Here is a 16,907-nt window from a genome sequence, read left to right as displayed (position 1 = left end):
CATAGTTAACACTTCATTTTTGAAAGCGAAAAAGAAACCATAATTGATAATACTTCTTATTGTAGTGAAATTCCTTCCATATTTTATTGAAATGCTATCTAAATGATATAAAATATTTATAATGTAAACGGAAAGTCAAAATAATCAAATGTATGGACAAACAAATGTTCAACTATTTATCCTGCAATTATTATGTCGAATGTCCATATCAGAAAAATATGTATATTTATGTTGAATATGCAATTATTCATCAATAATTGTTTGAATTTGAATTATGAATTACCTTTTTCAAGAATGGACTTTTATAATATCTATAAACGATAAATGTATATTTTAGTTTGATAAAAAATTTAAATTTGAATTTTATTTTTTTATTAATAATTTTAAAAAAATTCATATAAAAATTAAAAAATAATAGAAAAATAAATTCAACAAATTGAAGATAGTTGAAGCAACAGAATTAACTTTGATTTTATTTAAGTCTGATTTTATTAAAAACTAAAGTAAAAAGACAATTGTCTCCCCCGTTTAAGAACAGGATTAAGTCGGTTGGGTTAGTTTAAAGTTCTGTTTTCTAAACCCAGCCAATCCGAATAATAAATAGTTAAAATGCCTCTAATGAAAACGATGAGATAGTTTGTCGTTTTTATGGCTGCGGAGAGCAGCGCCAGTCCTTTAAAAGAATCCTCCACGAAACCATCAAAATTTTCAACTCCCAAACGGATAGTCAAGACTATGGACTCGTGAGACCAGTCACGCACTCCATTCTTCCCATAATATACTCACACAACACACACCTTACATTCTCTCTCTCTCTCTCCAAACAGAAAATGTGATATGCAAAGATGAAAGGAATAGAGCTTCTGAATCTCGCAATCGTTCTGACGATTCTGATTCTCGGCGGCGGAGTTTCACGTGGAACCTCCGGTAACTCCGAGTTCAACGGTGACTACTCGAAAGTATCGGGAATTATAATTCCTGGTTTCGCTTCTACTCAGCTTAGAGCTTGGTCTTTTCTCGATTGTCCTTTCTCTCCTCTCGATTTTAACCCTCTCGACCTCGTTTGGCTTGACACTACTAAAGTAAACTCTCCTTTTTACTTATTAGTTCTCGCTTTTGTTTGTTTTGTTCTCGTTTTTTCAGTTATTTAGTAGTTTGTGCGAAAATGCTTGTTTTATGTTTGTTTGTGATTTTTGAGATATTATTACGTGCTAATCGATGCCTCACGCGGTTCTTGATATCGCATTTCTTAGAATCGTAATTATGAAAAAAATGATTGGTTACGCACGTACGCTTGATGTCTATTCGTGATTTTCTGATTATTACGCTTCTTCAATCGAATTTCAAAATGAGTTATTATTCATTATTAATTGTTTGTTACTTTTGTGGTTTAGAAAATGCTTGAAATGTGTACTTAATCTGTTTGCTCCATGTTTATTGTACTCGATAATCTACAATGCATGCTTTCGTTATTGATTAAATCAAGCGCTTGTTCTCATCATTAGCTATTATTGATTTTTAATAGTTAACAATGATACCTTTGTCATGCAGCTTCTTTCTGCTGTTAATTGTTGGCTTAAGTGTATGCTACTCGATCCTTACAACCAAACAGACCATCCTGAATGCAAGTCTCGTCCTGATAGTGGTCTTTCTGCAATTACTGAGCTCGATCCTGGTTATATAACAGGTTTCTTTGCGAAATATTTTAAGTTGCTTATTTAAGTAGTTTTTGGATGTCTTTGTAGGATGAGATGAAGACAGTTTCTAATGAATGTTTAGTGTTTTTCAATATAGGTCCACTATCTTCTGTGTGGAAAGATTGGGTTAAGTGGTGTATTGAGCTTGGAATTGAAGCTAATGCAATAATTGCTGTTCCATATGATTGGAGATTATCCCCATCCATGCTTGAGGAGCGAGACCTTTATTTTCACAAGCTCAAGTTTGTACTATGTCCTCATTAGTCCAATGATTAATATCTGGTGCATCTTTGGATATTAAAAATGCCGGATTGTTGTTATTGTTATTATCTTGTATAACTAGTTTTTGTTTACAGGACTTATTGTTAGTTTGTGTTGTTAAATTACAGCTTGAGCAGTTTTTATCTCCTAAAACTATATGGATTACTCCACTGAAATTACTTCAGAAGAACTTCAGTAAAAAAGAAATATTAATTCAGAGAATTGGTTTGAAAACTTTGATGAGCATGATGATAAGGCTAGATACATATTGATCCATATTCTTGGTACCAAGAATCATGATTCTCGAATTAGTTAACCAACAACTATATTCCAGATCTACTTATAGCTTGCGGCCTTGACAATTTTCTTTCCACAAGCACAATTTCATCTCGTGCTTTAGTCATTTTCTTTAGACTCTCATGGATATATCAAACTGGAGGTAGAAGAAGTATTTCCTTTAGACTTTAGATGCATGAATAGCCTGCAAAACTAGGATATACTCTATGATTTTTTCTTAGAGAGTTGATTAAAATATTAAAAAGAGTTTTTGTTTCAGGAAGAAAAATCAAGTAGGTGACCTACACTTTTTTTGACTTTTGACACTAACAGTTCATTGTACTGTAGCCTCTTTTAAAAGCTCATTTGTCTAGCCCTGAATTCCTTGTCAGGTGTTAAATTTGAATTATCAACATTTTGCTAGTGATGGACTTATTGCTTGCTAATAGTTTGAAAATGATGGTCTAAATCATCCGTTATGAAATAGTGGCGTGAGATCTTATGGTTGATTAAAGGGCTTTGAGTTTTGTTACATCCTTATTTGCAGGTTGACATTTGAAACTACTCTTAAACTCCGCGGCGGACCCTCAATTGTACTTGCCCATTCTTTGGGTAACCATGTCTTCCGCTACTTTTTGGAATGGCTAAAGCTAGAAATTGCACCAAAGCATTACAATCAATGGCTGGACGAACATATTCATGCCTATTTTTCTGTTGGTATGATACATTGGCATCAAAATCCATTTGCTCAAAAAGGAGTTCCTTTGGTAACATATGGCATTTATCTAATTTAACGTTGTCTTTTGTTGCTGCTTGATTGCAGGAGCTCCTCTTCTTGGTGCAACTGGGACAGTGAAAGCAACACTATTTGGAGAAACATTTGGTCTTCCTGTTTCTGAGGTTACAATTCAACTTTATTTGTTTTGGCTATGCTGTTGTTTATTAACTAACTTAATACAATTTCTTTATTCCTAATGTAATTACTTTTCCCCTTCTCTTATTTCTTTCAATTTCTATAGTTAATTCAATCCACTTCAAATCTTTAAAATCACTGATAGTAGGCATATTAAACCATCAGGACTTTGAATGATCAAATTAACTAAATAGTGCTCTTAGGACCAAGCTTATATTATCTCGAAGGGGCTCCCACTCGTAATCTTAAAATTTATAGATGCTTGGATGTGTTATAATGGCTACTTTCACTAGCTTTTTAGAAGTTTAAGGATCTCTCATGTTATTATCTTGTGCCATTGGATTTGAAACCTGTTTTAAGACATGCTCATGACATACTTTGGCAAGGTACCAGGGGACAGCTCGGTTGATGTTCAATTCATTTGCTTCCTCATTATGGATGATGCCATTTTCTAAGTATTGTACATCTGATAATCCATATTGGAAGCATTTCTCTAGAGCATCCAAGAAAAGTCATCAGACATATCAATGTGAGGAACGTGAGTTTCAATCAAATTACTCTGGATGGCCAACAAATATGGTCAATATTGAAATTCCTTCTATCCGTGGTAAGAGTTCAATTTGAAGTTACGTCTCAGCAAGGCAATATTATTATTGTTAAGCTGATTTTGCTTTTTTGAGATTCCACATTTCCAGGGCTCCAGTTGTATCCATCAGTAACAGAAGTGGCTCAGACCAACTTATCTAGCATGGAATGTGGATTCCCTACTACTCAGTTATCTTTTTCAGCTCTTGAAGTATCAGATGGGACCTTGTTTAAAGCAATCGAGGACTATGATTCTGATAGCAAGAGGCTCTTATACCACCTAGAGAAGTGGGTATTTTTATTTTCTTAAACTTTTTCTGACAGAATTATCCGCTGTAGTGCTTAGTAGATGCAATGACAATCATGAAATCCACTTGTTGTAAGGCATCGCTGCCATAACACAACAATTTTGTAACAGAATTAGATGAGTTTGAATGGGCTAAATTGTGTTATGCCTTTAAAATCATATTAAGTAGCAAATGTGCTAGTTCGACATACTTTTTTCTCATAGAGAATTTTCCGTGGTTACTGATTTACTGAAACTTTGTTACATCTAATTTCCCTAATGTTTCTGTCATAATCCATAACTGACTTTCAGTTTGATCAGTTGCATAACAAATTATTGGGTGGAATGATTTGTGCACTTTTTTTAATAGTTTCTAATAGATCTTAATATTCTATGCAATATTATTGTCAGGTCATATCATGGCGATCCTATTTTGAACCCACTTACACCTTGGGAGAGACCACCTATTAAAAATGTTTTCTGCATCTATGGAATAGATATGAAGACTGAGGTATAATTATCTTCTTGAAGTGAATGTGGCGTTGTTTTTTCCATGAGTGAACCTGTTAAGCAACAGTGTATTTGCATTCATGTAGGAACTGTTCTTTACTGTTTGTCAGGAAATGGATGCTTATCTTTTTTTTTTTTGTACTGCTATTTTGGCTATAAGCTCCAACTCAATATTGAATCTGGAAATATTGCTACTTGTGTGCTGGATTAACATGCTTAAAACATGTTATGACAGAGTCAACCTATGTTTGCAAATGGGTTTTCCTCTCTCTATTTTTCCCTCCCTCTCCCTTTCCTCCAGTCCTGTGGCTGAAAGTTACATGTTATGTATTGGAGAAGTAGTTATTTTTAGTCTTTGTTTGTATAAACTGTTTATTTTCTCTGTACATCATCAACTATTACTTGGATAGTTGATAGATTGTTGTCACCCTAAGATGGTTTGTTCTTATGACTAGGGGATGATGGTTTTCGTATCTTGGCAATGGAAAAACAGGTTGGTTATTATTTTGCGCCAAGTGGCAAGCCTTATCCTGATAATTGGATCATAACAGATGTCATTTACGAGTTGGAAGGATCTCTTTTCTCCCGGTAAGTGCATTTTACGTTTTATGTAATAATATGATCAGTAGATACCTGTACATATCTGTGTAACATACTGGTAAATTTATTGTTGGCCAAGTTAAAACAAAGATGTTGTACTAATATCATCTCCAATTCTAGCACAAAGGAATAATATTTAGCTTCTCCGTTTACGTCTATGTGTGCATCATTTGATGCATTCTTGTTTCAAATACAAAGAAAAATGCCATGTTATCTACCATGTATCTTTTAGGCTATGAAAATATAAATATATAGCTCATGTAATACTCCTTTTGAGGAGCCAGGTGACAGATTATGAGACATTAGTACTGATTGCTCAGTGATTCTTGCTATTCCCATGATCAGAAGCCTTTTTGAGCAAGCACAAACAATAATTCTTATTTCCTAGGTTCTTATACTAGTGATCTTGATATTGGTGCCATAAAAACTACACGTCTTCAAAATATTGCAAAGGGGAAGGTAGTTTTTGATCTTAGACCTTTCTGAAAACAATAGAAATGAAAATTCAGAGAATAAATCTGAAACGGAGATAGAGTTGACAAATTCTCAAGTTATTGGAGAACGGATCTTTGTTTTTTTTTTTTTGAATTATTCGAAATTTGAATTAATTAAATCGAGAAGGTAGAAGGTGAGAATGCATAGAATGTAGAGCCTATTAGAAGTAATAAGATTGAGTTTTATTAGACTTGGGTCCAACAATAACCAATATTTTAGATAGGGGGTAATCTAACACTCCCCTTAAAAGCAATTGGGTCAGTTTTCATTAAAATGAGAACCTCCAGTTGAGCTTACTGAAATGCGGCAGTACCCCAAGACTGGATCAATCGGGAAATTCAATGGGTCAAAACTGCTCTGATACTATAACTCTGTCCAGGAATTCTACTTATGTACTGAAGCTGAAAGTTTTCAATTTAGCAGCTCCCTGCTGGGCAAAAGCAGAAAAAAAGAGGTTAAATATTGAGTTTGTCCCAATAAGCTTTTTGGTCTTAATTATTACTGATATTACAAAGGAGTGCACTTTCTTCTTATGAAAATTTGGTTCTTATAGTCATTGACTCGCGGCTTCAAGAGTGCAATTACCTTCATTTATCCATTTTTCTCTATGTCTTTGCTGATTATACAAGAAACGTATTCCTTTAAGGTTAATCATGAGAAAGTTTGCGTGTTATCTTCTTCAGCTTGGGTATTTTGAAATGCGTGTTTGCGTGGAGCATAGTTGTTCAAATGCTCTCAAAATAGATATTGTTGCAGCAGTTCTTGGCTGTGGTTTAAGGAAATGTGTAGTCTCTTTATGAGCTGTGAGTAACAGATATGCGTTCTTCTTGTAGGTCAGGGACAATGGTTGAGGGGACTCCTGGAGCTGCAAGTGGGGATGAAACAGTAATCTCATGAAATATCGCATGTGCATAACTATTTAAAATTGCATACATGGCTTCAGTCTTAATTAACATTTAAAATCTGTTCCAGGTACCATATAATTCTCTGTCTTTCTGCAAGAATTGGCTTGGATCAAAAGTTAATATAACAAGAGCTCCGCAGGTATATATAGTTAGTGTGGGCAGTATAATGTGTGTCTGCAGGTACATCTCTGTGGGATATAATAGATGTCAGGATTAATAGAACATCTAAATTAGATAGCATTCCAAACTTTCTAAAAGGTGAAGCAACTCACTTTATTAATATTGTTGAGGTCCTTAAATGCACTGTAAGCCTCTATTTCTTTCTCTGTGTTGCATCGTTTAGAATTAAGTTTCTGCTTCATTTTGTTAATCGGCCATGTTTCTAACTAGTTTCTATGCTAGAATTAGTTGATTCGCATCCATGTCTGCACTAGAGAGATTGAAGTTCATGCCTTCTAGTCTCTCATTAGGCTTTTTAACTGCCATAACAATTCCTTGCAATCAAGTACTTAATATCGAACTTGTGATATCTTATACTTTTTTGCTAGGTAAACTTCTCCTGGTGCTGATTTAGAGTTGAGATAGAACTGTTTAATCCACAATTTCGCAGGTGCAGTGAAGTATCAAAATTTGATGGCATGGCATGTGGTGTTCTATACACTGAGCAACTGCTGAAAAAAAACCTGAGTCTAGTTAAAGCCCACTAAAATTCGGAATAATTAACAGAAGTGACATGTATAGTTTAAATGTCCTTGCTAGAACATCATTTTAGGGAAAAGTCATAATCTAGCCCATCATTATTGGTGGGCTTATTTTTCACATTAATTCGACATTTCATGTATAATTAAATGCACATTAGACTAAACAATTTCACCTCAATCTGTGGCACTGAAAATTAGTTCAGGTGACTAAAAGGTATAGATGTCTTAAATCCTTATTATTATTCAAGTCTTTTGTACAAAACTTCTACTAAATCACATTTTGATGTGTAAATTTTTAAGGTAAAAGTCTAGGATTTTTACCTTTCTTTACTTGGTGCAAATTGCTGTATTTATGCATGTCATGGTAGTGGTGAATGATGATGGCTTTACTCATGGATTGATATGCATTTATCAGTTCCCTATCTCTAGAATGCTTGCAGATAGCTGCTAAGATTTTGGTATCACTCTTGTCTGAAAAATGAGTTTTTCTTTGAGAATTTGATTGCTTATTTGTTCTTCTTGAAATTGCAGTCACATCACAATGGGTCTGACGTACAAGTGGAGCTGAATGTAGAACATCACCATGGGGCAGATATACTTCCAAACATGACAAGGTCGCTAAGTAAAAAATACATTACATATTATGAAGATTCTGAAAGTGTTCCAGGAAAGAAGACGGCAGTTTGGGAGCTGGATAAAGGTGTGTGATACCCCCTGTACTGTCTTGGAACTTTAGATGATTATGAGCTGAGAATAACACTTCTGTAGAACTTTGGCATCAAATAATTGACCTGGCCATCTGATATAACAGAGGATCATAGGCCTTGAAGATGGTCTAGTCGCAGGTGAAATCAAATGTGCAGTCCTCGCACACTTCACATGATTTTTAAATCTATTTGTATTGTCTGTGCCGAAATTAGTTTGCAAAAATTTGGGAGTAGTGCATTTTTGGATGTATCTTAGGTGGTCAATTTCTAGGAACATGTATATGAACATCTGCAATCACTTTATATGAGAAGCTTCTTTTCTCCTTGAGAGTGGTTTCCTTATTTTGCCTGTTCCTTACAAGTACTCATAATGGAGGTTAGGTTCAAGTAAAGTAGCATTTTCTTGGAGTATTACTTCTAGAGCTTTTTCTGCAATGTCCTTCTTTGAAAAGTTGATCCTGCATCCATCATATTTTACTGTATGTTTGGAGTCAGTAAGGATTCATTTCTTACAATTTAATTGGATTATCTTCATGTAGCAAATCACAGGAACATTGTCAGATCTGAGATTCTGATGAGAGAGTTGTGGCTTCAGATATGGCATGATATCCAATCTGATGCAAAATCAGAATTCGTTACAAAAGGTGAATTTTGCATAATATGTTCTTCCTTTGTAAGGCGTACCTTGGTATGATCACTAATATATCATCTGTGACAGCTATGCGGGGACCTTTGAGGGATGGTGACTGCTATTGGGACTATGGGAAGGCTCGATGTGCTTGGCCTGAATACTGTGAATATAGGTTTTTATTTTCTCCAAGAAAGGACCTCTTTATCAACCATTTTATTCCTGTTTCCCCACCCAAATCCTTTTTGTTTGATTTACCATTGTGCAGGTATATTTTTGGGGATGTTCACCTAGGACAAAGTTGTAGGTTGAAGAATTCTTCAGCTGATGTACTTTTGCGTTATGTATAGTTTACAAGGTATCCATTATCTTCTTTTTCCAAGCCAATGATCATAATTTGAAAAATTTGACAGATAGTAGAATTAAATATGTTAAGTAACCTGCTTTTATCGTCCCTAATACCGTCCGTCCATCCCCCTCAACACACACACGCACAAAAGAAAGGGATGAGGTCACAAAAATGTTGAGAATTTGAAAGCATTTGTTTAGTAATGAAGATTATTTTGTCCCAGGATCTAGTAACCGTAATGTTTTTCCATATGGAATTCATATCACTAATTACACTTACATTTTAGATATAGATTTTTTCTACTTAGATGTTATGAAATTCTATTATATCTGATTTTAGAATGATCTTCATTCTCCATCTGCAGTTACTGACATTGGGCACTCGGTCCATCCGAACCAACTCTTGCTGATTTTAGCTGCACTTGATTCCTTGGAAATTGTATTCATGCTGGTTGATCATTCTTTAATGCATCATGCGCAAATGAGGCTCACTTTAGAAGGTCAGAATGGTTCCTGGTCTTCATACTTGTTGGCCATTAGATTCCTCCATTTTCTGCATTAGGCCTTCTGGGTAACTTGCCCCATGTCTGCTTCATCAACTGAATGCTTACTTCCCCTTGTCCGCAAACTATATAATGCCAAAAGCAGAATATCAAAATTGTGTATATTCATTAGTGGAACTCAATTAGATGCTTACTGAGGAGTGTATCTTCAAGTAGCAACGAGTCATGTGCAAAGAACCATAGTCTCAACCAACAATAAGACCCTCGAAGCGGTGGCTCATCAGTTGATGATAGAGTGGTAAATTGAAAAAAGAAAAAGATACAAAATGTATGGCATGGTCTGTATTATAATATGAACCACATTTACTGAATAGTTGATAATTCCCAGCAAATTTGTTTTAAAAAAATAGAACTAGAAAATAGGAAGAATGTATTGTTCTGGAACACTTCAAAAAAAAAAAAAAATTAAAACAAATAAAATACACCTTGTATAAGAAGTTTCATCTTTTATATTCTTTTATGCAGTAAAAATCATCGTTTTCAATTTGAAGTTTTATGAGATAGATAATTGGTTCAGTTACTTTGTCTCAGAATCGCTTTATTTTGGCTGTGCTTCTGTAGATTTGCAGGTGAGCTAACAGAAACAGGAAAACCTTGCCTTTCACAAGCATACGATTTTTATTATGCGGATGAAACCAGTTTGTGGTACCAATTAATACAGAAAATTGTATATGAAACCCGGCCAGGCCGGTTGAACCAGTAACTGACCCACACGATTACCAAGTATACATTAATATGGAAAAATTTTTAGATAGGTTCAGCCTATCATGTCATCCGTAGACTAAATTAATTGCATAGTGATATGTAATTTCATTTATTATTTATTACATTTTTACTGGTTGAATTGTAATCACAAATTATTAATAGTAATAAATAAACCAACAACTGAAAATACAACAATTAATAAATGAAGTCAAATATCACTATACAATTGTTTTAGTTTACAGATGATGTGTGGTAGACTGGGTCTTCTCTACCGATATGACTAATCTATTACCGAAATTAAAATCAAATAACTACAATAAAATAAATTAAAAATATTTTATCAAAATAAAAATAATTGTGTAAAATTAAGTGATAGTTTATACAACTATTCTGATAAATAAATCAAAAAGATAACTGAAAGAGAAAAAAGTGTGAAAAACTAAGAAAAAAAATAGATAAGAAAATCAATGTTAAATTTAAACTGAGAATAATAACTGCTAAAATCAGGTCCCGGGTTAAACTATCAAAATTAGGCTATAAATTTAAGTAATTGCTAATCACTTCATTTTAATATGATAGAAATTTGATGAAAAGGACTACCGAATGGGGCTGATTCTATGCTATTGTCCTACTTAATAGAATAAATCACAATTACCCTATTTTACCGATAAGTGAAACCACACATGATAGTTTCTTTTTTGTCCTTATTCCAAATCTTCTTGTTTGCAAAAAATAAATAAGTAAAAGAAAAACATGGATCACACATTTTTTTTTTTTAATTTTATACTTAATAATTTTTTCAACGACTACAAATCGCAGATTTTTATCTTATTCTTACTCTATGGAAAATTTCTAACCGATCCAACTACGCCTGCATTAATGATTGAGCATATCAATCAAACTGTGAAACATACAGAAAAACAGATCATTAATAAATTAGTGCCAAACAAGCAAACACTGTGTATTGGCTGAAATGTGGTAATCATATTTTTACAATTTTATTCTTTATAACATTTCCGAACCCTACATTTTATTTCATTTTTCTTTTATATATCTCAACTAACTTATAGAATTAGTATTTATGATTTGATACTAATATAATATCAACTATTAATAATTATTATATTAAAAAACCATCCTTTAATTTAACTGTAAGTTATAAAAATATATGTTGTTATTTATTTCAAGCCCAAAACAATTAATTAACTGTCAAATTACTTGAAAATAACTATTGTATTAAATCGAATTTAATTTGAGAAATATTTTATAAAATATTTATTATATTAATTTAATTTAGTACTTTAAGTATAAAAGTGTAATAAGAAGAAACCACAAGCTACATAATAACACGAAACCACATTAGACAATAATTTGTTAACAGAATAAACCATAGGGTGATACTGATATTTTATCACAAAATAAATCACACACATGTTTTTGTAAATGAGTGAAATGAGAAGGTAAGTTTACTTATCCTTTTTTTTCTTCAGTTTTCATTATTATTGTGAATATATGAGTCGCTTAATTAATGATATACCAATAAATTAAATGTTTTGTATCTTAATTTAAAATCAACAGCCAGGTAATACAAGTTTAAAGTATTTGCATTTCAACAGCTTCCTTAACATTTTCTTTTTCTATTGTTTTATATATTCTAATTTATAAATAAAATAAACTAAAATGAAAAATTATAGTATATAATTGAGAAAGTGGAATGAAGTGAAAAGGATATATAATGAAACATACAAGGCAATACCACTTATCTTTGCAATATTAACAGTAAATATAATTAGTATGTGATTATATCACTGAATTAAATAAAAAATTATAAAATGAAAAGTACATCACCATATTTAAGGATGAGAGGTTTTAAAATTGAGGTCACAAAATCAATATATCCAATAAAACACTATCAATTCATAAACAATTATTATAATTAGGAGTTCAAACGGTTCATTTTTTAATTTATTTAAATTTGTTTAAATAGTATAATAAATTAAATTTAATCCTTTTTAAGTTTGTTAAAAAGTTGAGCCGAACTTGATAAAATAAAAGTTTAACTCAGTAATTCATATGCTTTTAAGCCTGTTATAGATAATATATATTATTTATAATAATAAGATAGAATGAATATATTTTTAAAATTATTTTTATTTATTGATAATAAAAATAAAATTAAACAGATCTCTTATATTATTTTATCAAATATTTAGATTGATTCAGGTCGTTTTCACTTCTAACTATAATGCAATATCAAGGCCATACTATTTATTAATTACCGATTTGCAGTCATTATTAATATGAGAAATGCTAGCAACATTTTCTCCCGAACATTCTCTTAGATAATTGTTCTCCTATTGGTTTATTTTTTATCTTATTTTTTCAATTTAGTAACTTGTTATTTATTCATCAAGTCATATTCTTTATTAATAAATAAAAATAAAATAAATTTATATAAAAATTATAAAAGTATATAATTATTAGAAATAAAAAATATTACTATTCACGTGATAAAATATTTTATAATTAATAATTAATAAATAAAATTATTTTATTTTTATTTATTGAAAAAATAAGATAAAACTGGTTTAACTTGGAAAATAGATACTAAATTATTGAGTTGAAAAATAAGATAAAATAAAGCAGTAAAAAGAAGTGTTAAGGGAAATCAGAGTATGAGGTGGCATTCAGAGTATACACAACATTCTGAAGGTGCAGAAAAAGAAAAGGGAAATCTACTGAATAGTTGGTAAATGAAAGCGGCACAAGGGACAAATATGGCTTCTCTCCAGCCAACTAATAATGCAGGATATATGGAACTTACGATAGCATGGCATGCTGGTGATTTGAGAATCGATCACCAGTTTTTCCATACAGATTGTACATGAAGAATTTGTATCATTAACATTAAATGCCACCTCCTTCCAGTTCCTCAATTGATGACTTGGATGCCGGAATTAGCTTGGATCCTGCTTGTTCCGATGCTTCCCTCGTCGCTTGCTCAATCAATGACCCGAAAGAAGCATGCTCTGGATTTGCTCTTAGCTCCCTCAAATAATGAATCCTGTAAGAAACTGGCTGTCTGTTGATCCAATGAATTGTTTCAGTAATCTTTTGTCTTACTTCCTCAGTTCTTCTAGCATTAACCATTGCCTCAAATTCATGATGCGGTAGAACAATTTCTTTTTTAATACTCACTTGAAAGGCCAGCTCCTTTGGCTGATCTGCAGCAGTAATTGCGCTCGCCTTGCAATGAGCAAGATTGAGAATCTGCCGAATTAATTCATCCTGGTTTGGTAAAGAAATCCACTCATCTTTTGGACTTGCTCTCCATTGAAGCCTATCTAAAGAAAAGGGTATTTCCATGTCTGATATCGTCTTGCTAACAAGATCCCATAAAGATGATGACAGAGTACCATCATCCGACACTAGAGAATGGCATGGAAATTTAAAAGACTTCTCCTTGCACGAGCTTCTGATCTCCTTGGTCACTGTTTTTGCTAGGCTGAAGGATTCCCATGTACGGTAACACTTGTCCATGGAAACTGTGACGTCTGAAAGATAGCTTGACACGACTTTCAGGACTATGGAGACGTCGGAAGTTGTCAAAGATTTACTCTCCCTCGGACCCAAACAGAAGGCGGAGACATAGACGTTGTAGTTATCCGACATGGTTGACGGCGTAATTAATTTGGTGGCGGCGGTTGTGAGTTTTTGGGAAGAGATCAACACTGCTTAATACACACTGCGAAGAGAAGAAAAGTAGCAGGTAACCAACCACATGGCAATGAGAATGCAAGCCTTTCTTTTTATAGTGTGCCAACAACTTTGTTATTTTGGACATAAGGATTTTCTAATTATACGTGGGAGTCCTTTGGGTATTGTTTCCTTTATGAAAAATGAATTTCTTGAATTATACTAATACACTAATATACTAATCATATATATTATTAAAAAAAAAACATTATAAAAGTGAATACTAATTTTTTCTCACCAATTAATGTTAATAATTAAGTATTAATTATATGATATTATTTGTCATATTTATTCTTTATCCTATTAATTTATTAAGGGAAAATTAAAATTTAAATATGTATGAAAAATAAAATATATAAATAAAAACTTGTATTTTTAAGATGATAAGAATTAATTATTTATATTTTTAGATTACTATTGTAATTTCTTTTAATGAATATTAATCATTAAATTTTTTTGTTAGCCATTAAATATTTAAAACTATTGATATACTAATTGATAATATATCAATCGTATTTGTTATGCGTACTGTCCTTTAAGACAAAAAACAAAGTAATAAAATTTCTAAATCATGAAATTTCTAATTGTCAAGAATAATTTTCTTAGAAATTCAATTTTTTAGAAGGGTATCTTTTGAAAAGATAATTACCAAACAAGGCTTTGAAGTAAGATTTAGGGCATTTGGCATTGAGGTTAGAGAATTTAATTTTTATTTTGTTATATTTTTTAATTTTAAAAATTGTTTATGGAGAAAAAAAAAGAAATTTATAAAAAGATTAAAATAAAAAATCAATATATTAAACAAAGAAAATTCTAAATCTTTGTTGAAAAGAGAAAACTCCAAATGTACTTTTTCACTACCAACAACAGTCCTAAACAAACTCTTTATTATTTGTTGTCTTTAGTACATTAAATAGCATTCGAAAAATGATTTTAAAATTAGATATAAGTATATAAAAGTATTTTTTAATTTCATCATTTGATAATTTTTGAGACTTTTTAACAATGAAATATATTTTTTTATTTTTTTTTATTTCAAAAAAAATTATATACTAATAATTATCAAATAATGAATTTCTTTAATATTAAACCGATTAAGGGCACATTGGGCATTAATGGCATCTGTAAATAGACTAATAGAAAATAATTTTTTTTGTTACCATTCATAAATATCTTAAATGATTTTTTACTTTTGTTACCATGTTTTATCTTTTGGCTCACCATCAATTATTTTTAAATTGGTAATGGTATTTTTTATTATTATTAATTAGTCTTAATAAATAAATATTAGTACTTTTTTTAGGAATTTTATGATCCTCGATCATGGAAATTTTTGAGTTATCTCTCTGTAGGAGTGGTGAAGAGATATATGTGGTTTAATGCAACTGAGCGGAGTGATCTTTTTGTATAATTGTAATCTACTACTCCATCAATATAATTGATAATTGTTATGACTAAATTTTTTTATATTTATTTCTTGATACTTAATATTTATTTTAATTTTTTATATCAATATGTACTTATTAATTTTATTAATGGAATATTCGTCATTTTTTGTAAGTTAGGAGCAAATTACTCATACCCTTGAGCTTTGATCATATCAATAATTTTGCTCCTTTTTCTTGCAGATTTAAAAAGTTATTAACTGTTAATTTTGTAAACAATTTTATCCCTCAATTAGATTATTATATTAGTTTAAACTAGTCAAAAGACTTAATTGATAAAAAGATTAAATCTGATTCTTTAACATAATATTAAGCATCAAACACAGTCAAAATATAAAGTAGAGTAAACAAATTTTAAAAGTTTTTAGCTTAATTTTATCCTATTGTTGTCACAAAACAATTAAACAATTTTTTACCTCAATAAAATTAAAAAGATATAGACATTTAAAAAATATTTATACTGATTTATTAATTTCATACTAATCTTTTTCTATTTTAAGATATTTGTGAATTTAATATATTGTATTCTCTATTATTTTGATAAAAATATGAATATCTCATAATATTATGAATTCAAGATTCTTTATTTTCTATTAGTCTGTTTTATATTTTAACTTTTAGCAAGAAAATTTATTTTTCATTTTAGATATATTGAAATTAAATTAATTTTGATATCAAATTAATTAATAATTAATATTAATTCTTAAATATTATAATCTAATTACGCTAAAATATTTAAAAAAGAGCAAGTTAAAAACACTAATTAATTTATTTATTTTTGTTGGAAACCAAAATTAAAATTGTCCTAAAACTACTCTAATTTGATAGAAGAAAATAAATTTTTTTACTGAGTTAATACTTAATATTAAGTTGAGAGATCCAATTCAACTTTTTTCATTAATTAAGCTTTTACTAGATTAACTAATAGCAAAATCTATCGGGACGCGAAGAAATGATCAAGAGATAAAAGTTTTAATATTATATTTATATATATTATTTTGCTCACGAGTTATTTAAGTAGTAACATTCCATTAAATGACCGGTCTGGATATTAATTAGTTTATATTTTTTTTAGATCGAGTTTATAAATACTTTTATGGTATGATTAATTAAAATCTATTCAGGAATTTATTTTATTTAAAAAAATATATAAAATATAAAATAAAATAAAAAAACTAGTTTGATATTATAAAATAATATGAAACTTATTTAAAAATTTAATATATTTTATTCAAATTTAATATAGTTATAACTAATTTGAGCAGTAGCCTTTCGTCTTTTTCTAAATCTTTAGCAAGAGAAAAATGGTGATAACAGAACTTGCGGCGACACTTGGGGCAGTGATGGCGGCTTGACTGGCTTCTGGTTTAGAAAATCTCTTTCCGTTAGAACCTGCGGCGACATAGCCATTGCCAACCTACCTATTAGTTTGGACAAATTCCACGAATTTGCTCCGCACTATTCACCTCTGATGTATGAATGCCTATTATATTACTTTAATAATCTTCAAAAGATATAGAAATGAA

General features: G+C 30.8%; 1 protein-coding gene across 6 annotated transcripts; it reads left to right on the top strand.

Moving 5' to 3' along the window:
* Window positions 1-646: 646 nt before the first annotated feature.
* Window positions 647-10,325, top strand: LOC8266496 (phospholipid--sterol O-acyltransferase). Of its 6 annotated transcripts, XR_001535748.3 has the most exons (17): window positions 654-1,082; window positions 1,552-1,687; window positions 1,780-1,939; window positions 2,782-2,951; window positions 3,058-3,134; window positions 3,541-3,754; window positions 3,828-4,020; window positions 4,430-4,529; window positions 5,022-5,116; window positions 6,457-6,508; window positions 6,596-6,667; window positions 7,761-7,929; window positions 8,476-8,580; window positions 8,655-8,739; window positions 8,833-8,922; window positions 9,278-9,412; window positions 10,037-10,325. XR_001535748.3 is itself a non-coding variant. In XM_015723801.3 (16 exons), exons 1-15 carry the CDS (start codon window positions 846-848, stop codon window positions 8,912-8,914), a joined length of 1,947 nt encoding a protein of 648 aa, XP_015579287.2. In that variant the 5' UTR covers window positions 654-845; the 3' UTR covers window positions 8,915-8,922; window positions 9,278-9,927. The 6 variants fall into 6 exon arrangements, 4 of the variants coding, with proteins under 4 accessions (XP_015579287.2, XP_015579289.2, XP_015579288.2 ...); XM_015723801.3 differs by lacking the exon at window positions 10,037-10,325 and having other exon boundaries at window positions 9,278-9,927; XM_015723803.3 differs by lacking the exon at window positions 10,037-10,325 and having other exon boundaries at window positions 655-1,082; window positions 1,795-1,939; window positions 9,278-9,927.
* Window positions 10,326-16,907: the final 6,582 nt, after the last annotated feature.

The sequence above is a fragment of the Ricinus communis genome, chromosome 7 (genome assembly GCF_019578655.1).
Source record: "Ricinus communis isolate WT05 ecotype wild-type chromosome 7, ASM1957865v1, whole genome shotgun sequence".
Taxonomy (NCBI): domain Eukaryota; kingdom Viridiplantae; phylum Streptophyta; class Magnoliopsida; order Malpighiales; family Euphorbiaceae; genus Ricinus; species Ricinus communis.
Note: the sequence above shows the minus strand (reverse complement) of the source record. Positions and strands in the feature narration are given on the sequence as shown.

Coding starts and splice junctions, on each gene's coding strand:
- LOC8266496 (XM_015723801.3), top strand. CDS start 846: ATGAAAGGAATAGAGCTTCTGAATCTCGCAATCGTTCTGACGATTCTG. Junction 4,021..4,429: donor CTCTTATACCACCTAGAGAA/GTGGGTATTTTT, acceptor TATTATTGTCAG/GTCATATCATGGCGATCCTA. Junction 6,668..7,760: donor ATATAACAAGAGCTCCGCAG/GTATATATAGTT, acceptor TTGAAATTGCAG/TCACATCACAATGGGTCTGA.